This window comes from Mustela putorius, unplaced genomic scaffold (assembly GCF_011764305.1).
Source record: "Mustela putorius furo isolate JIRA1106 unplaced genomic scaffold, ASM1176430v1.1 tig00000224_pilon_pilon_pilon, whole genome shotgun sequence".
Lineage (NCBI taxonomy): Eukaryota > Metazoa > Chordata > Mammalia > Carnivora > Mustelidae > Mustela > Mustela putorius.
In genome coordinates, this window is record NW_025421321.1 from 9,463,769 (window position 1) to 9,481,269 (window position 17,501).

Consider the following 17,501-nt stretch of genomic DNA (forward strand, 5'->3'; position numbering starts at 1 on the left):
TTCCTTGTTCTGTGAAGATGCTGTGTTACATCAGAGGATATTATCTTTTCTGAAATGATCATTTTAAAAACCCCAAATCAGAAAGTGTAAGATCTAATTTCCATGATAATTTTTCTTTTCTCTCAGGAGCAAGTTCTACCCATGGTGACATCATAACTTTACTTCTAAGGGAAATAAACCCTTCAAAAGAAATATATGGTTACAGTTACAGAAATTGATTTTTTTTAACTCCAAACAGGTGCTAATCACCAGTTGTGTATAGAAACCTGGAGGAGAGTTTTGAAATAAAATTGTACACCATGTATGTAAACTTGCTGCAAAAAAAGAAAGAAAATAAACGAAAAAAAGAAAAAGAAGAACACTTCATACTTGTGCTCAGAAACAGGTGGTTTACTAAAATTGTTTCTCTGTTATCTGTTCTGTCACAGTGGAGACATCATTGGTTTTGAAAAACCCAATTATAACAACATTATCCAACAAGAAGAAACAGTGAGTATGGAATAAAATAGATTTACTATAATAGACCCTGCAATATTCAATAATTGCTTGATCAAATACAACAAATAAGCTTTCCTGTGCTTAATGTTCTTATTATATATGATCCTTAACCACTCACTCTTTTGACCAGGGTTGTTCATTATCCACAGTATGCCACACACAATGCTGGGACAGATGTCCTCAAGGAGCTTACTGTTCACTGTACAGCAGCTGTTTGTGTTTATTTTGCTATAATTAAGAATGATGTATAGGTTGTTAGCAATGGATTTGTGTGAAAATGTCTCCATATTACAGTTATAGCTCTTTGAATTAGGACACCAGAACTATCAATAGCTAATCTATGACATCACACACTGAATTTCACTGAAGTTGGCCAACATGATATGGTAGTACTTTTGACACTGTCTTGTTGATAGGTATCATTGAATGAATGACTTTTGGAAAGCTTTTTTTGTGACCAGCAATCCTGAGGACTGAATGAGATGTGAAAGAAAAGCAAAAACAAAAAAAGCCTACTCTCTGTACTTGAATAGAATACAGTTTCAGGGTTGAGAAACTAAGATAAACATGAAATAACTAGTGTGCTGTGGAATGGGCAGGGTAGGCTGTAGGTAGATTGTGAAGTCCAAAGTGTGATTGGAGGAGAAAGGTTGTAGTGGGTCAGAGTAATTTGGGAAGGTTTCATGGAAGAGGTGGCCTGTGTTCATTTACTATTGCTACTATAAAGAATTAACACAAATTTAGTGGCTTAAAACACAAATTTATTTTCTTACAGTTCTGGAAGTCACAGTCCAGCATGGTTCTCACCAGGCAAAGATCAAAGTGCTGCCTACAGTCTTTCTGGGGGATGTAGGGGAGAATCCATTTCTTATCTTATAGCTTTTGAGGCTGCCCCTGTTCCTTGGCCCATGGACCCTTCCTCAGTCTTCAAAGCCAGCCAAGGCAGGCTGAGTCTTTCTCACACTACTACCCCTCAGGTTCTTTGCAGCTGGGAAGGGCTCCCCACTGTTAAGCACCCTTGTGATGGGGGCTTAACATGGGGGCTACCTGGATGATCCAGATAATCTCCCCATCTCAAGGTCCTTAACCTTAATCACATGTGCAAAGTCCCTCTCACCATCTAAGGTTCCAGGGGTTAGGATGTAGACATCTTTGGTGGTTATTATTCTGCCTGTCACAATGTACTTTAGCTGATCCTGGAGGGGTCACTTGGATCTTCTTTTAGGAAGCATTCTTCTGGAGGGCATAGTTTACATTCATGCTGGGAGGTGTGCAGGCAGTGAGGAGGAAGAGGTGAGGATTTGGGGGAGCCATAGACTCCAGGTGGGTAGAGAGCCTATCTATGCCAGGTTGAGAATTTACATTTCACCTATACAGAAGACTGGTAGAGACTACAGGCCACCATTGAGGCATCTTTAGCAGGAGAATGACAAGATACATTTGCTTTGGGGGTGATAACTGAGGGACCAGTGTCATTAAGGATGCAGGAAGGACCAATAGCATCCAGGAGAATTGATAGGGGAGGCAGATAATGCCTAGAGGGTCAGATATTGACAAGAGTGTCCCCGATTGTATCTCTAGGGTGTGACACACAGTACATTCTCACTGAAGATTACAATGTCATTTTTTGGAACTATTGAAAATCCCAAACTGCATTTGATATACCTAGGAAATCTAAATGAATTTCCCACTTTTTTCTTTGTCATTTTGCTGAATTATTTTTCCAGAATGGGAATCCCTCTGATTCTTTCCTGAATGCCTTCTGCAGAAATCCCAACTTCAGTGTTTCTGAAACATACTTCACTTTAGAGTTTATATTGTAAAGGAAAGATTTCAATTTGTGATTTTAAAACAATTTTTTGAAAAATTTTTTTCTGAAAGAAAAAAATCTTTTCATAGGAAGAACCTGGAAAGAATTAGCTCCAGGAATACGTAACCTTGCTTTCTATTATTATTTTTTTTTTTAGTAATTGATTACTTTCACATTTTCCTTATAATGATTTCTTACATTACTACAATAGTATGTAATGTATAGTATACATTACTATGATAGTACACTGATAGTACATTCAACTACATTGAACAGGTAGAACTGTGATTTTTTTTTGCCACGTTGAAATGTAGAGATTTCTGCAGCAAGACAAAGAACAGTCTTCCTGGAACTCTGGCTCTTGACTGGATCGTCCATAAGGCTCACTTGGGAGGCTGATTAAAATGACAGATTTCTGCCCTCGTGTGATCTACTAGGGCCCTAGGGATATGAACCCCAAGTGCTCCCGGGGATTCTGATGTAGGTGGTTTCAGGACCACACTTGAGAAACACTGGCTTTGATCATAGCAATATCAGTCTCAGGAGCATTGATGAATACAGGAGGTCAGGGTGTGCTATGGAGAAAAGGGATGTAGTTAGGGTAAGATGTGGTAGGTAAGAGAAGCTAGCCAGAATTGGACTGGATGATTCCTTAGTGCTTCTCTAATAGAAGATGGACGGTCAGGCCAGTGAACTCCACAAAACTGCCCATCCTTCCTGATGACCCACATCCACACACTACAAGGGTTGCCATCCCATGATTCTAAATGAAGCCAGTGTTCCAAAATGGGAGGAATAGGGGTTGAATAGCACCCAGTGCAAACTCAGTGAGAACCAAACAGCACCCACTGGAAATGACATCCTTTGAGATGGCACCTTTCCTGCAACTACTTTTATTTATTTAGACACCCATGCCTCTATTTATTCTAAAAATATCAGTAAGAGGAAATTCAACTTGGTATCTTCACAATGTTAAGTGCATAGTGTGCATTTTTTAGGGAGGGGATCAATTGCTTTCATCAGATTCTCAAAGGGGTTCAGGACCACAAAGAGTTAAGTAGTACAGATTTCAGGACACTGAAAAGACTGTTGACCATGTCTCCTAAGTTCCCCTGATCCTCATTGTGATATGGGTTGATAACAAGGGAGCATGAGAGAATGAGGAAGCTGGCAGTGTCTGTTCTCGATTGTGTGTAGCGGCTTGTGGGATGGTGGCCAAGGGCCACTCCTATCCATAAGGGTGGGTGCAGGAGGGTGGGTGCAGGAGGTCCAGAAGGCCACTCTGCCCTCATCTGGCTTATAGGCAGGAACATACTGCAAACCCGCATAAGCAATCTACTAAGCAAGATATAAGTGAGTAGCTCAGTGAGGCTCTAAGTATATGAGATCTGAGGATATAAGACCAAAGGATGAAATACTGATCTTGGAACTGTACTGTCACAAAGCAAACCATTGGGTTGGAGAGAGAATAAAGAGAAGAACATTCATGCGTGTGGCAATCCAACGTGGCAGGCTTCATGAGCTCAATTTCCAACTCCTAGAAATGAGATGGAAATTATTCCAAAGTCATTCTGGAAAACCTTGAAGAAGTCATTTAAAATAAAATCAAGGTCCTGCAATCAACCAGGAGTGATCCTGCCTTCTCTTGCTCAAAGGGGACAGCAGGAAGGAATGCTGAATTCACTTCCTGCCATGTTACCTTTTTCCTCCTTGATGAAAAGGTTTTACCGTTCTGTAATTTGTCCTCCTGAAGTCTGTGCTCTTCATTTTCTTTGGTAGTCAGGCCCTGGGATTTCTGATATAACTAACCATTTTTATAATACAGGCATCATGACCTAGATAGGATATGGTTTTATTTCAGAGGAACAGTTATATAGACAAGGATTGTATAAATGTATTTGTGGTATTAAATTATTCATTGGTAGTATTTTTTATCACATGTTACTATACAGCATATATAATACATGAACACAAGAGTGACACATTTGGGTAATATATTTAGTCCTAACTACTTCCTGATCACCAGAGTTTATAGAATATAGGGAAAAGTTAATATTCTTTAGAATGAAGTAAGGGGGAAAAGTTGCTTGGATCAATATGTCCAGAGATGTGGTTAGATGGTTACATAGAACATTAACCTGTAATGGTAATGTGATTATTACATGGTTTATATGCAAGAAAATGCATTTTATTTTCAAGAGATAATCTATGTGTAAATGGTTTCTAGTGTGAAAATCATTCTCCGATAAGGACAGACCCAGTTGGATCCCCTTTGTCTGAATTCAGGAGATGTCCATTCTGGGAGCAAGAACTGGCAAAGAAGTATTCCTACAAAATGGTAGGCTTGCACATATGGGAGAAACTAACTTTTCATGCCTCTGATGCCCGGAAGATGTCTTCTTATTTTGGCTGTGATCATTTGAACCAGATGGAGTAATATTTGCCTTCTCCCAGAACTGTGAGCGCCAACATTCCCTCCCGGAGTTGGTGGCAGTCAGGAAATTCAGGTCTTCCTCTCACATGCTATAGAAAGGCTCTACCTGGGACCACTGTGTCATCTAGAATGAGGGCTTCCCTATGACAGAGCAGAGAACAGATAGGCAGATTTTCTAGAAACTGGGACTGGGGAATATGAAGGGGGAAATTGGGGTTTAGGGAGAAAGATGTCAGAGATTGGTGGCCTCTTTAGTGGGTGATACAGACCCTAGACTTTTGACATCAAAATTAAAGCTATGTCCGTGTTAGGCCAATGATGTGTATGCACTGTGCCACCTAAGTAGACAACACCATTAGAGCTCAGCTGTTCTCAGAGCAGAACAACATAAGCAGCAGCCACTAAGGGCTTAGAGAGGTCATTGAGGATCAATTCATTCCTGAAGTGACCTTAAAATTGAAATCATTTTCCATATCTTCCTAGATGGCCTTTCTTGCCGATGAATACTGCAACTATTGCCAAGATATTTTACAAAACGTGAGGAACCAAGAACTTGAGAGGGTAGGGTTTTATCTATAAAATACAAGTATTTATGACTCATTATTAAGCATTTTACTTGAAAAGACCCCCTCAAGGGATGCCGAGTGGGAATTCATTGCACTGTAGTCCTTAGAAGTCACCTATTTATGGACACTGAGGTGACATCTGGGTGATATTTTTATTCAGTTTCATCACTTGAAAATTTTCCAAGGTGCTAATATAACCTTATGCTTCAAATATAATTCAGCTGTTTTTTGATAACTAATTCCTGCTGATTTTGAGTAAAATACTAGTAATATTATTTACCTTAGAATTTTCAGTAATGCTAAAGAGCCATTTTATTGATGCATGTTAACTAAAAAAGAAGCAAGGGGTGCCTGGGTGGGTCAGTGGGTTAAAGCCGCTGCCTTCGGCTCTCTGCTTGGCGGGGATCCTGCTTCCTCCTCTCTCCCTCTGCCTGCCTCTCTGCCTACTTGTGATCTCTGCCTGTCAAATAAATAAATAAAATCTTTAAAAAAAAAAAAAAGAAGCAAGACTTTGAAGCAGGGTCATCTGTGTTGTAATGACTGGGTTTTATTCTAGAATTGGCTGTGGAAAACACAACCAAATCTTTTAACCATTCTGAATTTTATATTTTGTTGTAGAAAATCCAGGGAAACAAGCACACATGTAAATAAAAGCTTTTCTGATGTACTCAGTGTTCTAAGTACATGAACTTTGGGTGATAATATTCATTCAGCATGAGTTCATTTAGTACTTGTTCAGTGTAAAGCATTATAGTGAAGCAGACACATTCTTCATTTGCTCATCAAACTTTAACTTAATTCTTACCTTGTGACTAGTACCATTTCTGGAACTAGGAAGGTATTCTCCATAAGGCTTAAGAGGTTATAATCTGGTGCTAAAAGGAGCAATATAAGCCAAAAAAAATTATAAATGTGATACAACATGGCAAGTTCTAGAACAGCAGTTTGATTAGATTGTTTTGGGGGCGAGGAGGAAAAATAGCAAAAGTATCTTTTTTTGAGAGTCTACCAAGGGGAAGCCATGATGCTATTGATTGCAGTAGAAAAGCAGAGGTTCAGAGACACTCAACACCGCAGTAGGAAAGGAGTTCCAGGTAGAACCAATGATGTAGGCAAGCAGCAAGATGTTCTCAGGGGTGACATGGCAGAAGGGTCACTATGACTAGATGTAAATATCTCTTAAGGAGAGAACCAGAGGGGATGTGGAGAAAGTAGTCTGGTACTAGAAAGAGCTTCATGCCCTGTGAAGAATTCTGATTGACTGAGAAGGTGGTGGGGAGCAGTGATGCAAGACTGCCAAATCGGAGCAGAGGGCAATGAGGAGATTTTGTCATAGTCAAGGTGAGAACTGAGGCAAGGGGTCAAATCTGGAGCAGTGACAATGACATCAGATAGACAGATGGAAAAAATGGGAGAAATATTTCTGAAGCAGATGCATGTGTGCATCTGGATGACTTTGGACAAGGGTGGTGAGGGAGTTAGCAGAGATGAGCCCGTGGTTGCTGCCTCATTCATAAACCCACCAACCCGCAAAACCATGCTCCAAAGTGAAAAGAATTAAATAATCTTGTGTATACCACTATTGCATTTTTTGTTCAATATCTGTGAGCCTCTTTGGAGATGTCTTCCCTAGAATTACTGCCCCGACAACTGGATTTCAAATCATGGGCTAGTCGTCAGGTCCTTTGAGAGCTGGCCGTTACTTCCTTGACAGCCTGTGTACAGGAATAGCTCCTTGCCTGGAGTCACTGGCGGGTCCTGTGTCAGGATTTCAAAGCCACAAAATATCTGAGCCAGCAAAAATCCTAAAAAGGCAAGGGTCTCAGACTGGCCACCTGGTTCAATAATCGAGTCTGAAGAGTCCATATGGGCAAACATAAAGAAAAGTAAGGAAGCCACCATTTTGTTCCACAACAAAAGGGGTCAGCGGAAAGCTCCACGGAGAACGATACCAGTGCCCTTTTGCTCACACAGTTCTTAGGTGAATTCTAACTTCTCAAGGAGGCCTCTTGGATGACATACTGTTACATGTCCTTCTGAGCTTACAAATAATTGAGGGAATCAGTCAGTCAATGAACATTTGTTCTAATCTGTGGTCTGTGCCCCGGGGCCAGATCCTCATCCTATTACAAATCAACAGGAGCCCCCTTGTGGTCAGAAGCAGCCTTCATTCTAGAAAACTCAAAAATGACATTTCACATCCTCCCACCGGCAATTCTCACTGGGTTACTGGAAAGAACACTTCTAAAACTCAGCTTGGAAAAGCTGATAGGCTGAGCTATACGTTAACTGGACTGACATTCATCCCATTATCATTTGGGGCTGATTAAGTATATAACTGCAGATCGGTCTCACCAGGTGCAAAATGAGTTCTTGAAGGTAGGTTCTGTTCCCTCATCAGGTGGAGGACTTGCTCACTTCCTTCTGGAAATCTCTGCAGCAAGACACAGTCATGCTTATGACATTGCCCGATGTGTGCCAGCTCTTTAAATGCTACGATGTGCAGCTATACAAGGTAGGAAGACCTTTGCTTGCCTTGCCAGTTTGTGTCCTTCCCAGAAACTGTTACCAATGCTGGTGTTAGAACTGCAGCCCCCCTGTTCTTCAGGCTCCGGGGACTTCAGGCCCTCTAAGGAGTAAATCATGATGTTGATGGATCCTTTTGATCTTTCCCTAAAACTCAGCTTTTCTTTATGAATTTGGCAAGAGTCACCTCATGGAAAGAAAAAGCCAGTACACCTGGTGACCTATGGTTCCAGGGATTAGTGAGCCCTGCACTGAGTCAAAGTTCTTTCTCTGGTAACCTCAACAAAAGAAATCTTTAAAAAGAGTAACTGGAATAATTGTTTTGGAATATACAGAAGTGCCAGGTTTTCTCATTGCTTTTTTTTTTTTAAACGCTCGACCTCCAGAGCAATTATTGTTATTTGGAAAATCAGTTATATATAATTTCTGTGATTCTGAATCTGGTCACGAACCTTTACCTCTTACTTTATTATTTTTTAGGGAACAACCTAGTGTTTCGATGTGTTTAACACAAAGGTTGAAGACTGGAGTCTGGGTTCAGTCCTTATGTAGTTGGGTTTGATTTGCCTCCTATGGGCTAAAATAGTGTTTCTGAAAATTTGGAATCAATTATCAATATTTGAAGATCTTTGGGAAAAAATACCCATTCTGGCTGCATAACCTGCACACTGAGCAGTGGCAAGGGCTGCATGGTAGCTTTCTCTCTGAGTTTGTGGCCCAGCTGAGAGCGACCACTTATAACTAGAGGATGTCTACTGTGGCCAGCAGTCACAGCCTCTTGACAATTCTGTTGTAGGGAATTGAAGATGTTCTCCTTCATGACTTTTTGGAAGATGTTTCTATTCAGTACCTGAAGTCTGTCCGGTTATTCAGTAAGAAATTTAAGCTGTGGCTACTTAATGCCTTGGAAGGTTTTCCAGCCCTTGTACAGATCTCTAAACTCAAAGGTAGGTTTCAATGAAAAAAATCAATTCTGTGAGTATAGATGAAGTTTCTAACTTTCATACTGAGGCAGGACACCTCAGCTGTGGCTTAACTCTTTTCCTCCTGTGCTAAACTGCAGTGCACAAGGTCTGACTGGTTCGAACTGCTGGCCTTTTCTGGAGTGCAGTGTTGGGTCCTTCTGCTAATCCATCCATTGTCCCTTATAAATACTAACATGGGCTTCTGGCAGGCCCAGAGGGTTAGAGGTGCAGGGAAGGTGCTGCTGACTGTGGCCCAGGCAGGGGAGTGGCCAGCATTGCATCCATCCAGTGGCTAAAGCCCGCCTTCTCAAACCAGTCCCCTGAGGGCCACCTACAGTCCGTGGGCTCGGTGGCCCTGTAAGCAGGCCTGACCAGGGCTCTGGCTCCAATATTCTTCTGCTTCTTTGTGCTTTGTGTGGCTTCACAGCAAGCCTTCCAAAAACATCACTCCCTCCTTAGACATTCCCCCTTGTCCTTAACTTCTTCACACCTCTTGGGCCACTGGGGCATTCACACTTCTGTAGTCTCAGTCTCCACACTGACTTTCTAGAACATGTTCCCTTTCATCCTGCTGCCCGAAGGTAGCCTCTGGAGACTACTTCCCCAGGCTGCTTTTGCCTCAAGGCCTACAGCAGCTTAAATGCCAGCGCTCTCCCGCATGTGCGAAGACAAGGTTTTTGGTCCTGGAAATACCTCTTTCCCCCCTTCTGCTTCTGTGAGGTTTTCCACCACAGCCTGTAGCTGCCTTCAATGTCCTTCTCACCCAGGCCCTCCTCCTCCTGGGCCAGCTTGCTCAGGGCTGAGTCTTGCTTTCTTTGCATGCTCTTTGCTGTCTTCTCAGAGTGCCCACAGATCAGGACCAGCTCTAGTTTTAACCCACCAGCCCTGCTCTCTTTACTGTGTTCAGTATTCACACTGGGAATCTTCCCATGGCCAGGCAGGGACCATGGGCTATGCGACTGCCAACCAAGAATCAGCAGAAAGAGGGTGCTGCAAGGAGCGTGAGGTCTGGAACTTGCAGTGGCAGAGGGTCCATGAAGTGAGGAGACAAAGCCGCACTCCAGCCTTCCTGTAGGGACTTCACTCACCACTCAAGCCTGGTCTCCCTCTGTCCCTTCCCGAGACTACTTCAGAACTTCCTAGTTGATCATCCTGCCTCCAGCCTCACCCGCTGGGTCACACTTCCCTCCACCCCTAGCGATGGCTCTACACAGTGATCAGACCCATTAAAACCTTCCATGGCCCCTGCCGCCTGGTCGATCTGTGGGCTTTCACTCACTATCCAGCATCATTTATAGCTTGGCCTCTGGCCTCATCCTTGTCCCCAACCCCCTCCCTCTGCTCTGGTGCTCCTCAGCAACACAAGACAGGTTGTCTCCAAAAAGGCCCTTATTCCTGCTCCTGTCTCTGCCTAGACTGCTAGTCCCATCCCCAACCCCCATTCCCCTCACCACCAAGCCCTCACCCCTCCCTAACTCCTAACTTGCACATACTAAATGAAGCCACACCTAACCCTTCTTTCAAACAGACCTCTCCCTCCCCTCTGCACCCCCACACATCCCTTCCTTGCTTCTTCCCCAGGTGGCTCTCACTGCCAGGTGCACTTACCCTGCTCTGGGGAAGGCGTCTGCACTTCTGGCGACCCCTCCTCAGAGGGTGAGCCCCTAGAGGGTAGCAGCTGCCCTCCTTTGTCCAACAATCCGGCGAACACCCAGCACACATTTATGGAGCAAACACTGCACAAGTGTCCCTCATAAATATTTGTCAGATGAATAAATGCACACACTCCCTTTATGTTTCCTCTTTTCACCCTTTCCTTTTCTTGGATCTCTTTTCTTTTTTAAAGATTTATTCATTTATTTGAGAGAGAGCAAGCAAGCATGGGGGAAGGAATAGAAGGAGAGAGGAAATCCTGAAGCAGTCTCGCCGTTGAGCACAAGAGTCCAATGTGGGGCTGATCCCAGGACCCTGAGCTCATGACCTGAGCTGAAATCGAGAGTTGGGCGCTCAACTGACTGAGCCACCTGGGCGCCTCTCCTTGGGTCAGTTGCTGAGGAGAGCCCTGGAAAGATGACCTTGTTGGGGGAACTCAAAATTCCTGGACAAAATGCCTAAATTCCTTTAAGTAGGCACATCAGAGGCTGGGAGTACATCACATTCCAGCATGGAGGGGTGGGGGGAGTGGTCTTAGTCAAGTGGCCTTTGCCAGCATCTCCTAGTCATGCTTATGCTGTGCGTCCCCTCCCCCACTCTATACATAAGAATTTGAAGCTACAGGGACACCTGGGTGGCTCAGTCAGTTAAGCAACTGCCTTCGGCTCAGGTCATGCATGATCCCAGGGTCCCAAGATCCAGCCCCACACTGGGATCCCTACTCAGTGGGGGGCCTGCTTCTCCTTCTCCCTCTGCTCCTCACCCTGCTTGTGCTCTCTCTCTGTCAAATAAATAAATAAAAATATTTATTTAAAAAACTTGAAGCTACAGTATTAATAATGGCCACGTGTATTGTTCTTAACAGAAGTGACTGTGTTTGTCAAAAGACTAAGAAGGAAGACATACCTTTCCAACATGGCAAAGGTAGGTTTTAGCCTAAAGGACAGGAGGGAGCAAAGCAGTTTCCTAAAGCAAAGTATGTATTTCCTAAAGCTGCAAGTGTGCCCTAAGAGCCGATGGTAGCTCCCTCTGTGGGGAGCCCATATCTATCCCTTTACAGAGCAGAGGGCAGACAGGAGGACCTTGTTGGCCACTAACTGGGAAGGCATAGTGTGCCCAAAACTCTCAGCTAGAAGCCCACCCCAGTGCTCCCCTGCTCAGAAAGGTTTTCCCCGTAGGAGGAAGAAGCAGAAGAAGCAGGTCAGTGTTCTAAAGTTACAGAAGAAGACCCCTCATAAGAGCCGACCAGGGCCAGCCAGTGTCAGAGATGAAAGGACATTGAGGCAGAGCCTAGAAGAGACAGACAGGGCCCTTCACCCTGAGCGCGGCCCCATGGACTCCGTGGGTCTGGCCTGCCAGAAAACTGTTCTCAGCTCTGACCTTTTCCCTCCTGGGTTATTTATGCAGCTTGAGGAAGGCAGAGAAGGGCTGAAAGAAAGATTCTGTAATTCTGAAATCCTGTGGCCACCAGATCAGGACAGCACTTACACTGCTATCTGTTCCAAATCGGCCCCAGCTAGGGAGCAGCGCTGCTGGGTCCTCCCCGTCACCATCTCTGTCCTCCCAGCACAAGACTCTCCTCAACTTCACGTTTCCCAGGCTTGTGTCCTGCCTGTGCTCACAGCCCATCCCAATCTCCAGCATTTTCTCATTCCTGATTGGGTCCACTGGTGATGGCCAGCCCATGCACCAAGCTCAGGCTCTAGAGCCACGCTGCTCTGAATCTTCTTTCTGAACACGATGGCTTGCAAAAGTTTGCTCAGCACCCCAGGTGCCCTCAGGCTCCTCCCCCGTCAGATGGAGGAGGCAGCGTCAGGGCCTGCTTCTGAGGCTGAGGTTGAGAATGACCGACTGCTCTGTCCATGGATCCCAGAAATGGAGGGGATTGGGTGTCCCTGTTGGATGGCAGAGGAAGTCAGCTCCCAGGGGCTGAATTCATGGCCTGAGCCTGCAAGCGGGCAGGACAGAGACAGTGTCTGAGTGCCCACAGTCCCCCTCCAGAGCTGGTCAACACTGGCGTCCAGGGAGCCTCACTCTCCTTGCAGAGTTTTAGGAAGAGCCACCACGCTGCTCTCTAGAGTAGCTCATGCTCATGGACTGAGGTGCAGAGAACAAGAATCAGGGAGAGGAAGAGCCACAGAGTCCCGAGAGCCCTGTCCACATCTGCCTCTGAGCAGAAGCACTCCAAATGGTGATTTTCAGAAAGGCCATCCTAGAATGTGTGCAATTTGCCCATTTCGGTTGTCATGTAGGATTCAGTTTTCGTGGATAATACCCAAATCTACTTCTCTTTCTTCTCAAAAAAAAATTTTTTTTTAATCTTAGTTGTTTGGAAAAGGGGAGTTAGGCAAAAGTAAAAGGACAAGATTTAATGAAGTATTATGGTTCTCCATTATTTTTAGACTATGAGAATGGTATTGAAAAATAACAGGAGAGTCAACGTTTTGAAGTCAGATCTACATGCCATCATCAGTCGAGGTGCTTTGGACATGTCCCAGAAAGCCCTGCCAAGTAATCCAAGTAGCGCCGTCCTGGAGACACACGCGGAGATGAAATGTAATCTTCCCTCTGCACTATTGGGACTTTGGGGATACAGTTGGGGTTGGCACGGCCATCACTAGTTTGTGAATTCTTAATAGAGGTAGAACCTACTTTCCTCTTTGATATTCTCATTTATCTGCTCACACATCTCTGCCTGCAGGCGTGAGGAAGGGTCCGCCAGGCCACCAGTGCTAACGCACGTTTGCTGAATGAATGAACAGAGGAGGATGGTTGTTGCTTCCCAGTATTTCTTCCCGAAAACCAACCTGGAGTGCCTCCTTTGGAAAAAACATTTCTGCATCGATCTTGTACATGCAGATTCAACAGCATCTTTCCTAACTGTCCAAAATGGATTGAGTTAGCTCCCTGCCTTGCCAGATTCTGCTGTCACTATTGTTAGCATCACCAAGTATTATTTTTAACAAGGTGAAGTTTAGCTCTTATATGGTGCTCTTACCATATTTCACTATTTTCCAAACAAGTGATGTTAAGTATGTAGATATTCCTGCCCTTTGCTATCTGATAGTTGTAAATATCTTTCAGGGGAAAAATCTCCCTTCCACAAAGAGCTCAGCAAGCAGGCTGACAGCATTGCTTCATCTCCGGGAAGCCAAAGTAGTGAGAGAAAGAACTGTCTTCACTCAGGGGATTGAACCTGGGTGCTATTTCAGCGGGAGAGCTGTGGAAGGTGTATGACCTCCTTTCCCAGACTACTGGTGAATCTCTAGGCCTTTGTAAGAGAGTCACCAGGAGGGGCCATGAGAGCTGTGCTCCATTCATATGCATTCCAGACTCTCCACCAGGATGGCCTGGGAAGGTCCAGCAGCCTCACCCTCCATGAGCCTGGCCCTGTCCTGATACACTTACTATGCGGACAGCTGCCTCCCCAGAACCTGTGGGCTTCCTCAGCTGTCAGCTGTGGCTTATTCATCTTGGTCCACCCAACATCGCATTGGCACAAGGTAGCACTCACGTACCTTTATAACTAGATGAATACGTGGACTCAATAGTGCATAAATGCACCACAAGTTATCCTGGCCTCTTTCTTTGAAGTAGGGCTGACTTTGGTAGGATTATACCGGTTATTTAAATACTTAAGTAGATCCATACTTGTTGGCAGGTCACCCCTGCCCCTATTGCCTGGCTGTCCTGAATCCCCGCTCTTCCCCTCCCAAACAAGTGATGAGAAGGTAAACCCCTAACCTAGCAAACTTCAGCAATGTGGACAAGCCGGGCTCATTGGTAGGAGCCCAAAAGGCCCTCCTCCCAGGCTACTGGCTCTCCCCCAAGCTCTGGGTGGTCCCCAAAGCATGCTCTTGCCCCTAGCCAGAGTCTAGGGAGCCCCAGGAGGGCACGAGGCCAGTTCTCCTGTGCTCCTACTGGCATTCTTGTGACTAGAACTTCCAAGAGAGCACAGAGCCAGCAGGAGACAGTGTTCTGGTTGCCCCTGCTGGCGTCTAGTAGGTAAATGCTTGCGGTGTCCCTGGATGATCCTCCAGATGAGACCTGGCCAAGCCTCAGTCAAGGCCATGGCAACATCCGCAGGTTTCTAAACTCTGCTTGTTGCACAGCCGCATTCCAAAAGTTGGGAGAGCCCAAGGCTGTTCTTTGCTCGGTGCTGCCTGTACAGGTAAGGACCCAAGTCCTGACGTCACACTTGCTTGGGGCTCCACCCTTCAGGTCTGTACTAACTGAGTTTATAGCCCCAGGCAAGGCACAACCCTCATTGGCTTTGAAGTCCACCTTGAGTTTAAAGGACACTAATAAACTACCCCTTTTGTGAAACAGCAAGGGTAGGTGAGCTCACGTCTGTATCGTGTGATGAGCTCATCTGTAGCTGAGTTCTGTATAATTATAAGGTGTAGTTATTATTATTTCAAAATATTTTTTTCCATTTCAATCAGTGACAGAGGTGGTTCCTAAGAGGCAAGACCATGTATCTCTGAACCAGCTGACAGCAGAGGTGACAAATCCAGCGTTAGAAATCATCCTTTGCGTTCAAAAGGAGTGTGAGGCTCCAGGGAATTCCTTTGAACTGCCATTCCAGTGTTGTCCCCTAGGTCACCTGGTACACAAATACGTACAGTAAAATCCTGCTACTTCGCTCGCAATCTTTTTGTTTCTTTTGTTTACAGGTTTAAGCAGTTTGGTTTCTTTGCTGGGGACATCCACAGATCTAAGCATATTCCTGAATTGTCTGTCATCAAATCTCCAAACATTTGTCTTCCAGGTACAAAAGGGTGCTTTTTTTTTTTTTTTTTTTTAAAAAAAAGGGAAGAAGGGGCTGTTGAACATTCTAGCTATGTTTTAGCACCAGTGCCCATGCCCTGAAGAAGTGAAAGAGTTTTCTCTGGCCAGAAATGTATCAAGGCTGGTGCGGGTGTTAACAATAGGGAAGCGGTGTCTCACTCCCTCTGCAGCAAGGCAGGAATCAGAGGCTGGCACATACAGGTGTGTGTTTGTGGGTGAGCGCATGCGCTTGGGTGAGCGTGTGTGGCCTCAGCTGTGTGTACAAGTGAGCTTGTATGTGCAGATGAGTGCAGGTGCCAGTGGATGAGCATGTGTGTGCGGATGAGCATGGGTGAGTGCAAGCGAGCACGAGTGTGGGGTGAACATCAGGGTGCCAGTGAGTGTGTGTCAGGGCAGGTGAGCATGTGCACGCAGATGAGTGTGGATGAGTGCCAGAGTGTCTAGAAGGAAGAGGGATTTTGTCCTTTTGGGGAAAACAGTGTTGGTCTGGGTATTTTGCAGAACCATCCAAGTGGCAGGCTTGATTTCACAAAATCAGAGATGTATCGTTTTAGATACAGACGGGCTTGGTCCTTCTGGTCGACTTGAAACTCGGGCGTTACTTGAATAGGGCGTTGCTCTGGCTTGGTTGTCCCCATCCTTGGCCTCGGCAGCTGCACTGTGAGAGCTGAGAGTACTGTCGGAGAAAGCCACAGCACCCTTGCTCAGTGGTGCCTTGGGGGTGGTGGGTGAGGAGCTGGGGGCTGTGCATTAAAACCTAGGCCCAAACAAGGCAGCCCAAGGCTGCCCGCCTTGAGGCATTGTCCCCCAAAGGCTGAGGCAGTCAGGAAAGGCCTTGATGAGGGAGGAGGTGGGATTTAAACAAGATGTAGAAGGTGAATAGGATTAAAACAATCTAAGAAAGGGAACAATGTTTACACGAGACTGGCAAGAGCAGAATGAACATATGGGAAAATGGAGGACCATTTATGGAAGAAGCAGACGTCTCTGGAGCAAAGAGCTAAGGCTTGGAGGGCCTGTGCTGGAAACACGACTTTGGGCTTTCTCTGTTAAGCCTCCAGTCACATTTCTTTCTCTCCTTCCTGCCCTACCTGTTCCTGTCTGCATGCCTGTCTTCCCCATCAGAGAAAAGGCACAGGTAAACCTAAGGCCACAAAGACATCAGGTGACAGTACAGTTGCACACTTTAGAGATAAACCAGAAAACTTTGCAGGAGGGAGCTTGAAAGTCAGTGCCAGCCCTTGGCAGGTGTCTGTTTCCATCCTTTGCTTCTGGGTGATAATCCTTCCAGATGCTATATGGCTTTGATCTCTCCTCGTTGGGCTTTGGCAAAACCCACAGGTAACAGTGTAAGTGTGTCTCCGGTCGTGTTGCTGTGGAGACAGGTGTTCATTTGACAGCTTCACCCATAGACGTTTTCAAGCCCCTGTTCCTTGTTTTGGGTATTCTCTCCACCTCTGACTTGAACCAAGATGAGCCCAGTAATGCCAATCCTACCTCGAAGCAGCCCAAGAGGCTCGCCCTATTTTAGACCATGTAACCCTCAGTGTTTCCCCAGACTCCACCCCCATATCTTCAGCCTTCACAAATGAGGCATGCTAGAAAAATGGTATTTTTGTAATCATGCCTTTGAAGGACTTGTTTTTGTACAACAGCTTGGCTGACAAAAAACAGACTATTGTCAATAAAATACTCAGACTGTGAAAATGTAAGCCCTGAGGCATGTCGGAGATGACTAATGGCTCCAGTGGCCAGCATCTGGCAGTGTCAGCAGAGGAAGCCGGCCCGCTGGGTCACGGGTAGGCTCTCCCAGTTTTCAGAGCGGTTGTGGCCCAGCAGCAGTTTCTGAACAGGGGAGCCTGAAGTGCCACGTGGGTGGCGAGCAGAGGAATGCACTACAGCATTCAGGGTTTATGTTTGAACCCTTGTGCAGCATGCTGGTCACCCAGGGCTACTTCTCTCCAGCCTTTTCAAAAGTGTCCTTGTGTGTGTTGAGTGGGGCTTCTCCCGGGGGCCCTGAGTTAGGTGGGCAGAAGCACCAACAGGGGGACTGGGCGCCCAGAGGGCAAGGGTGCCGCTCCTGGATGGAGTCCACCAGCTTCCAGAGCCCGGAGCACTCACAGTGGGCAGAGGGAGGAGCAGCAGAGGTGAAAAAGGGTGCTCCCTCATTTCTCACCAGTCTCAACATCTCCTCAGAGACTTGCGGTCGGCCGCATGTGTGGTCCACATACACGATGAGACTTAGGAAGCCTTTAGGG

General features: G+C 45.6%; 1 protein-coding gene across 2 annotated transcripts in view; it reads left to right on the forward strand.

Annotated features, from left to right (window-relative positions):
* RFX8 (regulatory factor X8) overlaps positions 1–17,501 on the forward strand; it is a 72,430-nt gene that overhangs the window by 44,237 nt on the left and 10,692 nt on the right. For both annotated transcript variants that reach the window (XM_045077687.1, XM_045077688.1), the window contains exons 5-12: positions 429–489; positions 4,536–4,646; positions 5,226–5,303; positions 7,710–7,823; positions 8,631–8,781; positions 11,318–11,376; positions 12,855–13,008; positions 15,129–15,223. In XM_045077687.1, coding sequence (XP_044933622.1) covers positions 429–489; positions 4,536–4,646; positions 5,226–5,303; positions 7,710–7,823; positions 8,631–8,781; positions 11,318–11,376; positions 12,855–13,008; positions 15,129–15,223 — 823 coding nt within the window. The remainder of the gene's footprint in view (positions 1–428; positions 490–4,535; positions 4,647–5,225; positions 5,304–7,709; positions 7,824–8,630; positions 8,782–11,317; positions 11,377–12,854; positions 13,009–15,128; positions 15,224–17,501) is intronic.